This window comes from Ambystoma mexicanum, chromosome 7p (assembly GCF_040938575.1).
Source record: "Ambystoma mexicanum isolate Mex_15411 chromosome 7p, UKY_AmexF1_1, whole genome shotgun sequence".
Taxonomy (NCBI): domain Eukaryota; kingdom Metazoa; phylum Chordata; class Amphibia; order Caudata; family Ambystomatidae; genus Ambystoma; species Ambystoma mexicanum.
The window spans coordinates 885,643,948-885,658,500 of NC_090939.1; the positions used below are offsets into that span (position 1 = coordinate 885,643,948).

Below are 14,553 nucleotides of genomic sequence, written 5' to 3' on the forward strand. Positions count from 1 at the left end.
TATGGAAATTTCTCTTCTGTGAAAAGCGCAGTGAGCTTAACCATGGTTGAGACTCTCCCGGGGACCATCCACCCAAGAATAGGTCAATGGGCTGTGTTTGTTTGCCGGTAGAGGGACCCCCAGACTTCTTTTGCATATTTTGAGGTACTTTGAGTTCTCACCTTAAATTACATGGGTAATCCAGACGTGGACCCCTTGCTCACTGTGCTCAGAGAGGCACAGCTCCACCTCACTGATGAGGCCCAACTAGGCCAAGACACATGTCTGGGGTGGCTGTTGGTACTCTTGTTCAGAAGAGATTTGCCTAGCATTTCAGCACTGGACGTTCTATATATATAAAAAGTGTTTTGTTTTTAAAACTCTGTTGTGCTCCAACACTGCTAGCATTGCCAAGTGCGCAGGTAGATTATAAATATAGAGCGCTGCATGTGTGAAACTTTTTTTGCCAATAGGAAAGTGTTGCATGTTATTTAGAGTAAACCCCAAGCACAATAAATGGGGAAGTTAAATCGTTTGTCATGTCCAGGGTGCTGCACAATTCTGTATATTAAGAGTATTTTGTGAGTGACCCAGGCATCTAAAGTATTCCATAGATCTGTGCTTCTAAGTAACCAGAGTGGAGATAACCAATGAAGGAAACTGTTGTGGGGTTAACGAGTCTGTGAGCTGTGTTATCCTAAACCAACTAGTGTTTTCAATTTGCGTGAAAAGGGAATTGTTAGGCAAGAAAAGCATTTGGGCCACAGATTGATGTGGCATGATTTGTGATTTTGTACAAATACTAATTTTCCTGTAAATTAATAAATGTATATTCTTTCTACACACCGACTTGATTCGTAGCTTATCTATGGCACAGCGGCGAGGGATCTGCATTGCTCGGTATGAGTCACAGACAGGGCAAGATTGAATTACAACACATGTAAATTGGTATGGCGCTTGTGATTGGGCGTCAAGGGGGACTGAACTCCCTGCCTTAATTGTTGTCTATAAATATATCCAACATTACCAAGAATTCCAAGAACCCATTGATTGCTCTGCTATAGGACAGTGGAGCAGGAATGAATGTCAGACTTCTACACGAGATTAACAGGACCTCGTTGAGAGACATTTCCATCCATTGCTGAAGTCCTTTGGCTTCAAGGAGCACATATGGTGTATTTGTGGGTACTCTTATAATCATCACAAGATGGCTAATGGCATCCCTTGCCATGAAGGACTAAGCCGTTTGGGTTGCCAATTTTCTCCCCTGCACCTTGAATAGTTCTAAATTTTACACTCTTTCCTTCCCAAAGAGTGTCTAAAAACTGTACCTACACCAAATAAACATCGTACAAAGAATACTTAGAGTGCTTGGTGTTTCACCTTCTATTATGAAGGACTAAGCCGCTAGAACTAAACCAAATTGACGTCCAATGATATGGCTGGCCCACCTTAAATATGGGACACTCTGAGCAAAATAGGGTGGTTACCCAGACCAAGTGCTCACATGAGGCTCTGAAAAGATGGACTGACCACATTTGAAGTCCTAAGAGGAAACAACACTTAGGCTCAATTCCACAGGCTGCACCCAAACCACCTTGCATTAGTGTCTAGTCCAGCATGGTTGTCTGCGGAAATGATCTGCACAAAACAACAAATTCACAAAAGTCTTTCTTCAGACCTCAGTATTTTTCAGACCATAGACAAGAAAGCGCACAGGTTTCACCAACCAATAATGACATGTTCTAGCCAAGAAGATTTAGCATTAAAATCAATTCTACAGAGATCTAATTGAGAAGGGGAATTCCCCCCAACTGTATCCACCTTCCGGTTATCATGACTAGAACTCCTTTTCATTTTTTCTGTTTCACTTCTCTTTCATATGTCCCAAAGTTAAATTCCTCTCCTGGGCTTTCCAGCTAGATGGAGCCATCATGCCCATGAAGTCAAGGTGATTGATCCCAAAGATTGACCCTGGTGAACTTTGTATGTTTCCTCACCACTTCTGTAACCTTGACATTCCTCCCCCTAAACCCCTACTTACTCATCTCTTTTTTATAAGGAATCATTGTTCTCACTCAGCAACTGAATAACTGAGCTTTTGTGACTTGGAAACGCTGTTGTTGCTTCTTCTTGTGGGACCTTTGAAGATTGGTTTTGGTGGAAATTCTTATTCAGGGGCCATCGACAACCAGACTCAACACTCTGCTGAAAGGAAGAGAGGGAATCATCACAAACTACCTATGGCACATCATTTCTCCTACATTGAGGAATTCCCACTGTAGGACTGAAGTAATTTTGTGGGTCTATTTGTGGCTACATGTCACAGTATTGGAATTGTTTTCAAGGACATTATATATGAAGGGTAGCCTTGATTGTATTGTGCTGCAGTTATCTCAGTGGGTTGCTTCACTACTTGCATTCACAGTCATGTGACTGGTATGTTTATTCCAAGTGGTTTAGAAATATAATGACTTTTGAGGTTGCTTGTAATGTGAAGTGTTTATTGAAGAGGTCCATTACTCAAAGCTGTAACGTGAACATGTTCCTTTCCTAGGCCTTTACCAAAGCCATGGTCTGCCTGGAGGCAGCACAGGGTGGGAGATGCTGAATTCTCTTCCTAATTCCCTTCCTAACCCTTATGGCCTCTGTGCTAATGATGAGCTAGAGTCAGAAGGAGAAGACAGGCATTGGCCCTGCTTGCGGACATAGGCAGAGGAAGGCAAGCCCAAGGCTGGGGAGAACAATTTAGAGGCCGAGAGGCCAAGCCAAAGCTGCCACCTCCCAGTCCATATGAAACGCTGTAAAAGAATCCTCCTGTTGATTCAACTTACAAAATGGAAAATAGAGGTCAAAGCCATACATTTACACCTTCAATCGCATATTTCCATATACATTGGCCCTCATTGTGAGGTCGGCAGTAACCCAGCCGGTACCACCGGTGGGTTGCCGCCGACCCAGAAACATAGAATCTGCCACCTAACTTTCATTACAAGTCCCGGCGGCACAGGAAGTTAGGCGGCGGTCTTTGTATCTCCACATTCCTGTGGAGTCCCATAGGATTCCATGGGAGTGCGGAGACAGAAGCATCGGCACCGTTGCTAACGGTGCCGGTGCTTCCTTGAAAATTCTGCCTGTAGGGGCCGTTACGCCCAGCAGATCTGACCCTGTATGGCGCAATGGCACTGTAGGCAGACTCGTAGTGTGGCAGTCCGGAAACAAGGGCCGGCACCCTTGTTCCCGGATGCTACACTTGGAATGAGGCCCATTGTGTAGTTAGTTTAGTTTGTATGTTTAAGCTTGAACATGCTCCTGGGATGGTAAGTAAGTACAAGGGTATGTTACCCTTTCTAGTAAGCAGGTCTGAAGGTGAAGGGTGACACTCTAGGGGTCATTTTAGAACCGGCTGAAGTGTAAACTGAATGCTTTAAAGCAAGGCGCAAGACTTTTATGCCTTCATTTTGCCCTCCTGCCCATTTTCCTGCTGACACAAGGCAGAGGAGGGGCACGGAGAGGAGTTAACATTTTCACCATGCTTTCCTCCTCGGTCTCCAGTGAGCATTTTGTTTTACGCCTACATGAGATTTTCACACAGGCATAAAAGAAATGGATTCATATCGCATTAGCACCTGCATATGAGGAGGCGGAATCCATAGGAATCCGTTAGTAAACGCTACCTGCAAAGCATAATATCCAGGAAGTGTTTACTTTTTGGCAAAGCGTAGAGCAAAAGTAAAGAGGGGAGGCCATTTTGTCTTGTTTTACTCTTTTGAACTACGCCATGGAAAATTTGAAAATTGCATGTAACTGACATTCCAGAATGCAATTTGCATTTATTTTAAAATGGCTCTCATAGGTTTTTACAATGCGGGACAACAGTACTGCAGGAGCTCTCTAAAATGATTTTTAGTCTACTGACACTTAACGTCTCAGCAAAAAGTGGGGGGTGGCACAATTTACAGATCTTTACCTCGTGACTGAAATAGTCAGCAACAGACTATTCATTATGGTATTGATTACCAATTAAATTATAATGATTAATATATGGTCAATAGAGAAAGAATGAACTAATAATGATTTTGTGTTAGGACCACAGACAGATGGAATGGACATACGTGAATACATAATTCTTTTTTTGTTATACACATTTTTATTCTTTTTGATATACATTGTGGATCCTTGAATGTGGAAACTAGCGGTTATGTACATTTCCACAACCAACACCACCAGGTGCCAGGAGACTTGAGAAGCGCAGCAGTGCAAGCGAGATGCAAGGCTTCATCGGCCAGCAGTTGCTGAGAGCAGAGAAGGGGCAGTTTAGTGCAGTGAAGAGACTCCCAACATCCATTTTTCTTTTTTAAATGGCGCCACCCAGGGAAGAACCTCGGGTGCTGGAACAGTGGGTGGAGAATGTATATGGAAGGGGAGTCGTGGGACCCTTTACCACAAACAGCTTCTCTCGCCTCCTCCTCTCTACTCTTCAGAGAAACCAGTCATGTCAGAATCAGTTATCTAAATGCCCAATTCGGACAAGTCTCAGCACCTGTCAATCCGCCTACACTCTTGTAAGTTACCTGGTGTCAAAGAGTAATGTGCTGCCCTTCGCAGGGATCGGCCGGATGCCATATCACAGCGACTGTGATATAGGGACAAGAAGCGTCAGGGTGCCTTATCACAGTGGCTGTGATTTGGGGCCAAGAAGCGGCCGGGTGCCATATCACATCGACTGTGATATAGGGACAAGAAGCGTCAGGCTGCCGTATCACAGTGACTGTGATTTGGGGCCAAGAAGCGGCCAGATGCCATATCACAGCGACTGTGATATAGGGACAAGAAGCGTCAGGGTGCCGTATCACAGTGACTGTGATTTGGGGCCAAGAAGCGGCCGGATGACATATCACAGAGACTGTGATATAGGGACAAGAAGCGTCAGGGTGCCGTATCACAGTGACTGTGATTTGGGGTCAAGATACGGCCGGATGCCATAGCACAGCGACTGTGATATAGGGACAAGAAGCGTCAGGGTGCCGTATCACAGTGATTGTGATATAGGGACAAGAAGCGTCAGGGTGCCGTATCACAGTGACTGTGATTTGAGGCCCAGAAGCGGCTGGGTGCTGTATCAGAGAGACTGTAATTTGTGTCCAAGAAGCGGTTGAGCACTATATAAAGGTGCTTGTGATAAAGACGTGTGGTGGGTGCTAAACCCCTGAGACTTTGCAGAGATTAGAGACTCCAGAGAGGGGCCAGTAACCCAAATACAAAGAAGATAAAGCGAGCCAAGACAATTGTTGCTAAACCAGCCCTGAAACTTTGTTTTGCAAGATTCCTTCATAGCTATGACCTTTTTCATTGAAGAGAAATCCTTAGTAGCTATGGGACATAATCCTAACCATATACTCACTACAAATAAAATATTGAAAATCTCTCTTTTGAGACATGTGTTCTGCCACACGTATGAAGTAGTGGGTGCATAACATCGATCATATGCCCAAGACAATTATGCCTTACATTTAGTGCAGTCCGCTTCAGCGGTGCAAAGAATTACAGATGAGCTGAGAAGATTGGTGGCCATTCCTAGCCGAGGGATACGTTCATGAATTCTCAACATCTCACTGGTAAGTAATGTCTCTTTACTCTAACCCCAATCTCATTTTAACGTCGAAGAGATTTCCAAACAGAGAATACTGAGAGAATCTAGCGGCTGTGGCGAGGCAATGCAGAAGGTAATGAGATTCAAAGAGGCAGTTTGACCAAATACAGGATCTTTTCTCAGGCTTACCTGCAGAGCATAGGTTGAACAGGATAGCTGAACGGAAGCCCGCGTGGCTGCGCGACAGATCATAGAAATAGGCAACGGTTTCTGAACGGTCTTGGCAGCTGACATTGTTAAGTGGGTCGGTCAGGAATTCCACCAGGGCGGTGAGCGCTCTCCTTGTCAGAGCAAGAGGCAATAAACGGCCAATCCAGTAAAAAGTCCAGGTTCAGAAGTTATTTTCTTATGCACTTCCTCCATTAAGGAGACAAATTAAAGTAATGCCACCGGGACCCTTTTATGCAATTATTAAAACATCTCACAGCCCTTCTCTCATCATTTTCTTTGTCTTCAAAGGGTGGGGACAAGGGAATAAAACATGAAGAGAAGTCCCTCTTTATTGATACTAAAATCTGAAGTTACCTCCTGAATCAATATTGATGATTAAGATAAAAACTTTGGGCCATATTATATAACAATCACTGTCCACTTAAGCAGGCACTCACTATATTTGTTGGAAGGAAAAGCCTAGGCGGAGAGGGATCAGAAGATGTAATCTGGCAGCCTGCGCATACAGGAATAAGGGCAAGACAGCTCATCTTCCTGGCTCCCAGCCTGATCAGTCCGCTGATTCAAAGGACAGCCAGGTAGAAATGCCTCTGCCATGTGGGGTGGGGTGGAGGGTGCAGTGGTTCTCTCACTATAGGCGGGAAGAGGTTCCCTGGGGCATCACCGCACAGGCCACAGATCCCATTGAAAGCAGCATGGGCCCCCTGGTCAAACCACTCTCATTTAAACCGGCTTAGACCAATCCATCAAAATAGCTCAGCTTGCCTGGATTGAACAGAAACATGTGGGAGTTCTGTGAAAACTTCAAAAGCGTCTAATACCGATTTCAGACAGGGGTGCGGAAAGTCAGCACTCCGTGTACTGCCTAAATGTTTCTATTATTTGACTGTCTTTCTGGACTTTGGCTACGCACTACTGAAGAGCAACTCCTTGCCTGCTTCTCTGAATGCCTCACGGGCGAAAGAGATGAAGCAAAACTGGAGTGGTGGAGAAATATTGTAAGGTTTGCACTCTAGGCCAGTTGCATAACTGCAGGGGGTGACATGCCTTTACATTAGGGTGACCAGACTTCTCGTTTTCCTGCAACAGTCCGGGTAAACCACCTCCTTGCCGGGGTCCCAGGAGTTTTTTCATTTCCCAAACCCTGTCCCGGGATTGGAAGGGTGGGTGGCTACGGTCCCAGTTTTTGTCAGGACCTGATTTAAAAATCCCGAAATCGGGTCCTGGCGCGACTCTTCCTGCACTTCAATGGGGCATGAATGCTTTTCAAGCCCCCATTCCCTCCCCCAGCGCTCTCCTCCAATGAGAGGAGTGTGCCTGTGAGCTTCCCCCCCCCCCTCCACTACCTCCAACAGGCCAGGGACATAGAAGTAGGACTACTGTTTTTTAGTCCTACTTCTATGTCTATAGCATGTCCCGTTTTTTTTATCTGGTCACCCTACTTTACATTAATGCATGCGGACCATTATGCATTTGCATTGGTGCGTTTACATGGGTTTTGCCTTTTTTGTTCAGGGAACACACAGACTAGATGTAAAAAATTGGTTTTAGTTAGCAAAAAAAAAAGGGAGGGTGCGGGCCGGTCCCCCATTGTGCCAGAAAAGATAAAAGCACCTTGATGTCAGTTTTGCTTGTTTTACTGGTGTACAAAACGGTAAGAGTTTTATATGAATAAAAATGAGGATTGAGGGTATAGTAAAAAAAAAAAAAAAGGTGGCACATGCACCAATTCTAATGCAGCGGGGTAAATGCAAAAGCATTGCCGCAAAAACATGAAATCCCGGCAGGTATACCCTACACACATTACTCCAAAACGTGGTTTAAAAGGGCCCTACGTACAGCTGCAGTTCGTCACTTTAATGTGCTGCTAGGGCAGCACGAGCAGAACGAGCTAGCAATGTAAATCTTAGGGTGCACAAGAGCGGACGCTATTTAAGTTTGTAAATTACGGTTAATTTATTTATTTATCCATTTGTAACGCGCCGGAGCCCGCAGGCATCAGGGCGCAGAATAGAGACAAACGGGAGAACAAGAACATGGAAGCATGGTTGCTGGGGAAACCCGAGAAACTGAATGCCAGGAGTTTTGAATTTGAATCCCTAGACGTTGGGAAACTAGGGGGACCCTTCTTGCGCATCTTAAGGTGGCAAAGCAAAATAGCCCCTTCAATGTTACGCTGAACAGAGAGGCTGCCCCAGTGCAAGAATCTTTTCTCTCCATTTCCTATACATTATGCTCGGTTTTGGAAGGACTGTTCATTCTTGCATGTTAGCCCTTCCAAGGGCTCCAAGAAGGCAAGCCAACTCCCACCTACATGACCCAGAAAGGGGTGTGTTCAGTTCCAACATGACACACTTAGGGGTATGGACAGTGCATGATATGGGCATTTCTAACATATTCCTGCATATTATTTTATAGTGGAACAACAGCAGCATGCCCGCCGATGGGCCACTTGCACAGCTATTCCTCAACAAGCACTGGCAATGCCAACCGTTTGGGCTTTGTGTAGGTGTGCGAAAGGCACTTGCCAGGCACTGCTGTAGTGGTATTAACCAGCTATTGATGGTAGCAAGTACAAAATGGTGTGAGTACCTGGGCATATTATGGAAATGCCTGGCAAATGCCTAATACTGATACACAAACCAAAACTGTCGGCTTTGGCAGTGCTTGTTTTTCACAGGACTTCAGTGAAGGGCACACAGAGTACTTATAAATCAAGTGGCTGAAGGCAGACCTGGTAACACGTTTGTATTACACCAGTAGTGGGCACTTTGAGTGCGACGTTTGAAGGTAAGGCTTTATTAAAGCAAGCACAAACATGAGGAGGTGTTTTGCACGGGGAGGGGCAGGATCTGGCTGGGAATGGCCATAGGGATTAGCAAGACCAGGTAGGGAGCCAGGCTGTAAAAAATATTTCACTTTATTCATACAGTATGTATGACAATCCAGTTACTCTGATGTTTCATGAAGGCAAGGAGAATACCCAGCAACCATACTCAGCTCAGGACCAACTCACTCTCAGGAAACACTGAAGCCTCAACACACATCCAACAGTCCCAGAGTTGTCATTCACTCACAGGCTTCAACATTCTTATGCCATGAATAGATGATCAGCACGACCAAACACACAAGACAACTCCGCCAGGCGTATTTATCAAGCCAAAACACCACACTTCAGCTGCTTTTGTGATTCTTTGAGAGTTGGTCCAAAACTGTCACTATGTTTAGTTAGCCAACATATTGCAAATAGGTTTGCTCTGTTCAGCTGGTATGGTCCAAAGAATAGAAGATGATCATATCTACAGAACAATGCTTACTGTTCAAAATTAACTCAAGGAATAGAAACAAAAGAAGGACAATGATTGTGCTCGGATCCGTCAACTAATTAGCCAATAACATGAAATTTTGGGGGTAGCTTACCCAGAAAGATTACCACTGGTCTTCAGACAGCCTAACAATGTGCAGCACATTTTTGTCAAAAACAGGCTCATAATCCCAACTACAGAACATGGAAAAAAGTGCTGCCAATAAATATGGCGGAAATCCTGTCCACACACCATAGCAACAGACACAATCAACACACTGCAAAGCAACCATGTCTTCCACATCCACCAGTTTGACTCTACAGTGCCATCTAGCCCCTCCTCGGACGATTGTACAATACACTTGCTCTACGTTCCTTCAGTGCTGGGCCGTCTTTGAGTTAAGGTGATTTTGAGCTCATCCATTCATTTGGTGACTTGACTTCTGAAGGGACCCCAGGCTTTCCTGAGATGTTGGGGGTCTCCTGTCCGGAGATCTCAACTGGCAAATCTCTGCAGGGACCAGTCTTCTGTGCACAGTGAAAAAGAGAGTTTTTGGGGCGAATTGACAGAGAAATGCAAATTGACATGATGGTTCAATGCCTGTCTGTTCCCTGGAGGCATGGTCTAGCGGTCCAGCTGTGCAGGGCAAATTGATGGAGAACCACTTCAGAGCACTTTGGCCCACTTTTGGGGGTTAAAGCAAGAGGGGAAAATAGGGGGAAAAGAGGGTTGTTTCTTTGATTTAAGGGTTTTGGTAAGGGTAGAATCGGAGGATTACCGTGAATTGAACAAATTAGAAATGTTCGAGGGAGAAAAAAAAGAAAGTCATTTGAACTAAAATTACTTTTGGTTTTCACTCCCCTGAACATTTCTGACAACTGACTGTCCCCCACCCCTTACTTACCTCTTGGCAGCACACTTCCTTATGTTCCTCTGTCTCCTGCTTCCCTCTGTGACGCTGGTTCCCTTCACTTACATGAATGGGAGCTGGCGCCGCAGGGTCCGCCTTTTTATTTTTCTTCAATTTTTATTGAATAAGTGGGGAATACCCGCGCAACCCCCAATGGTATTATAGTGAATAGGGGTGTTCACTATAATGACACCAATAATTTTCATACAGCTGATTTTCAAATACATTTCCCATCTGTTTTTTTTTAATCAATTAAATCTTAGGATACAAAAATGTAAGTGTGTGCGTGGAGTTAGCTGAGGTTACGGGGATTGAAAGGATTACAGGGATTGAAATGGTGAATGCTTTGAAGGAGTGAGTGAACTGTTTTATGTTGTAAGTTCTCTGTATATATTTTTACCTAGTTTGTTACTTTAGAGGTGTGAGGTGGTATCCCACCCAGCACGTTCATTGTGAGGTTTATCCTGATACCCTTAAGTTTGCTTGTCTGCTTGGCTGGATCCCTCGCCTAGGGGTGAGTTGGCATCTTATGTTAAGTCCACCCGTAGACACCTTCCTGAAATATACCCTTGGCATCTTTCATTCGGTATTGACTGTGAGGGTGGAGCCCTCACCTCGCTTTTCTTGGTTAGTCAAAGTAGCGAAGGGTAACTTCCTGTAGTCAGGAAAAGATGGTGTTGTAATAAAAAATACTGTACTAGTGATGAAGCCGTGTTATAGTGGAAGACATTGTGCTCCTTCTATGCTTGAGTGAAGGAGATATCTCAGAGATATTGGCCGATGCTGTCTTTTGTGTAAGAATGAGATCTATAATTAAAGTAAGGAGGTGATTACGGTGAAAGCAAGTAAGGTGAGTGCTTGTGGGGGAGGATTAAGAAACCGGGAAAGGAAAAAGGGTTTTTTTCCAGTGGATATTTTTTACCGCAGGTTCGGCTTCGGTGTTTTTTGTGAAATTATTTTGGGTAACTTGGGTTGGAGCATGGAGACTCAATTCAATCATTTGTGTCAAGTACTCCATGGCTATAAGCTGAACATTCTAAAATACCATCAGGAGTGGCTGTGGGAAACTAAGGGTAAAATGCTCAATTCTTGGCCTAATGAGGGGACTTATAATAAGGGGAAATTGGAAAACTTGCATACTTTTTTAACTACAAGACACAAGAGTTCAAAGTTAGAGAAGCGGTTAAACATCTTAAAGATATGGAAGATGTATGAAAAAGGTGGGAATGCCCATAATTTTAAGGTCCCAGAGGAAGGGCCGAAAAAGGAGGGTTCGGGAATTCCTTCTGCACCACCCCCATATGGGTGCTATCCTTTATCGCCCGTAGAGGGGTATATAGACCCTGAGTTTGAATCTCCATTTTCTCTAGCGGCCGCTCCAGTGGTTGCGAAATGGATGCTGGGAATGCCTTCATCAGCTACAATGCCTAGATAATGGAATAGCAAGGAAATGGGAAGGGTAACTCCTTCAATGGTTAGGACTGAAGAAAGGTTGAGAATAGAGAGTGGAAAGGGAACAACTCCCCCGCATGTTAGGTCAGCAGAGAGATTAAGGATGGAAGAACAAGAGAGAGTCAGGGTGGCAGTCAGAAGAGAAGATGAGGTTTGAGAATGAGGGAGAAAGGGGAGACTATGTCTGATGGGATAGAGGCTAGGCTGCGAATGATATTAGAGGCACCGCAGTGGAAAAATTGGAAGAAGCACTGGGGCTAACGGAGAAAGAGGTTGTGTTGTTACGGCCGCAGAGAAGTGAAAAGTGTGAAGAAGTGAACAGACAGGCAAAGGACGTAGAGGAAGGAAGGTGGAGGCATGGACAAGTTCTTGTTAAGTTGGATAAATTGATTATCAAAGACGTCAATGTGGATCTGGAGAACAGGAGCATTGGCGTGGGTACAGGGTTTGAGCAGGGAGAACAGCAGCTAGCACCCTTTGGAAGTGCAGAGTTTAGTTCTCTGCCTATAGAAGTGTTTGGGGAAATGATAACACAACTAGGAGATGAAGGGGTATGGGAATCGGATGCGAGCAGGGAGAGCAGGGCATAGCAGCCCTACCTCCTGCTCCAGTAGCAGCGACAGAGAGTACTCCATGGCGTCTGAAGATGTGCTGTGGTACTCGCATGACCATAGTAAGTAGCAGGGGAGAGATGGGGGAAGCCCTAGTAAAAGTGGGTGTAACTCAGGGTCTGGGAAAGGCGTATTATGTCCTGTGGTCACACATGGACCGGAATAATTTGATGAAGACATTCCCTTTGCTCACTGCAGGTGTAGGGAAATGGATTTATGCATTAGAGAAACACACTGCCGCTGTCATGTTGGCCAAAGCTTATTCACGGTTCTAATGGGACAATGGTCAGATGAACATTGGAGGAGAGCCGTGTACCTGAGAGTTCAGTTGGATACAAATGCCCACGAGGAAGCAACTTTTAATAATTGCAGAGCGCAGGTATGGGTTACCCTGCGGGTTATGCATCCCAATACACCAGATATACATTTTATTTTAGCTAAAATAAAGTTGGATGATGAGCCTGCTGCACAAATCCAGTTAATTCAGGAGATGTGGAGGGCAGAGGCGGGAGAAGTGTGGGATAAAAATGTGGCAATTTTTTACTACGTGATAAAGAAGGGACACGTGAATTAGATACAGATGGAGGACAAGAGTTGGCTGGAAATTCAGGCACACATTGTGCAAGAGAAGGAAAAGGAGAGTATAGAATAGTATAGAACAGGCACAAAAGGCAGAGGACAAGCTTGTTCAGAAAAGGTTGGGAAAATCTGTTAGGAAGGGGCAGTGATTACCCGCTTTATTGAGAGACAGTAGGGGCAATCGGGAGAACTAGGATATGGTGAATCGGGTATGGCACAAGGTTGGATGGATGGGTATGCCCATGGTACAAGGTAAATGAGAGGGTTCCCGAGGGGGTCAATGGGAAATAGCTATGGAGGGTTGTATGGGATTCAGTGTTGGTTGTGCAGAAGGCTGCGACATGTACCGCGAGATTGCCCAGCAATTGCAATCTCCAACCATGCCATATGCCCCAGGTTCTGTGCAATCGCAGCAGACATGGGCTGAACAGAACCCAGGAACTGGGGCTGCACAGACCTATGCGATTCAACCTACCATGCCAACACTGCATATTTGTCATTTACAGATTCGCAGAAAATGGAAACCGAGTCCAAGCAGGCACAGTTTCCAGTTTCATATACTGCAGTCCTGTTGCTTCAAATCATAGAAATGCAATCACCTAAAGAGGAACAAGAACTTTGGGCAAAGAGAGGATGTGTTCTCTCACCCACAGATTTGCTGTGGAGACAGGAGCTGATAGGGAAGGTAGTAATTCCTGTAGAACTGCTCCTTGTGGCTCTAGTACAACTACATTTCCCGTTACACACTTCTCAATGACAAATTGCAGGAGAGCTCCAGGAGGAATGGTTTATACCGAACCTCCAGGAAAGGTAAGTAGATTTGTAGGAAACTGCGTAGTTTGTAAGGAATTCAATCCTGGAAACAACATGTAGTCACTAAGGGGAGTTTTGCCTAGGCTCTCTGGGCCATTTTGGGAGCTCCACATAGATTGTGTTGACATGCTCATGAAATGTAATAATTACCGGTACCTTATAGTCATAGTTTGTCCATTCTCCCGGTGGCTTTAGGTTCGACCCTGCGTACACCCTGATGCTAAGTCTGCAGCAGAATTTTTGGTGAGAGAGGTATTTCCACAGTGGGGAATTTGTGAGGTCTTGAAATCTGACAATGGAACCCACTTTTTTAATGATATGATATTATATTGTTCTCAGAAATTACTTTGTTCTTGAGAATCAAGCACAGGTTGTGTTCAATGTACCAGCCACAGTCCAATGGCATAGTAGAACATCTTAATGGGGTACTTAAGGTCCGGTTGGCTAGTATGTGTAAGGAATTAAAGAAATCATGGCTGCATTGTCTGTCAATGGTTCTATTTTATTTGAGGAATTAGCCAGGGAAAGAACACTACCTCAGCCCTCATGAGATCGTGACGGGCATAGATTACACACATCACTTTTACCTGCATGCAAAGCAGCAGATGCACATTAGACTGCAGAGGTCCTGGGTGAGGAGTTTAGGGAGTACCTGAGGGCTTTAACCAAAAGTGTTAAGATTATATCTTCACAGGTTGTGTCTTCACACCACAGTACACAGAAAGAAGTGGCAAGGAAACTGATGATCAACACAAGAAACTACTACTCCCTGGAGACTGGATTTACATTCAGACCTTTGTACGCTGCTGGAATGAGCAGTGTTTCCATGAGCCGCACCGTGTGATTTACGCGGCTCCGACTGCTGTGAAGGTGGAGGGCAACAAGAGCTGGGTTTGCATCAGCAACATACAATGAAATATCAGTACCCCTGCACCAGCACAGGAGCCAGGCTCAAAGTTAAGTATGCCCTTAAGATTTGCAGTTCATTCCAGTGGAAAAGGGGGGTTGCGGATAGAAAACCAGGTACTGAGATTTGTCCCAAAAAAAGAAAATCTTTGAATTTATAATGTATTTTAGGAT

General features: G+C 44.8%; 1 protein-coding gene across 2 annotated transcripts in view; it reads right to left on the reverse strand.

The window, feature by feature from the left end:
- The window catches only part of TMEM255B (transmembrane protein 255B), a 661,659-nt gene that overhangs the window by 513,944 nt on the left and 133,162 nt on the right, over positions 1 to 14,553 (reverse strand). The window contains exon 1 of one of the 2 annotated variants that reach the window (XM_069637127.1): positions 5,762 to 7,073. The exons of the other annotated variant lie outside the window; for it this stretch is intronic. Within the exon in view, the coding sequence (XP_069493228.1) occupies positions 5,762 to 5,866 (105 nt within the window). The 5' untranslated portion in view covers positions 5,867 to 7,073. Of the gene's footprint in view, positions 1 to 5,761; positions 7,074 to 14,553 lie in introns of those variants that run through there. 2 annotated transcript variants of the gene reach the window in all.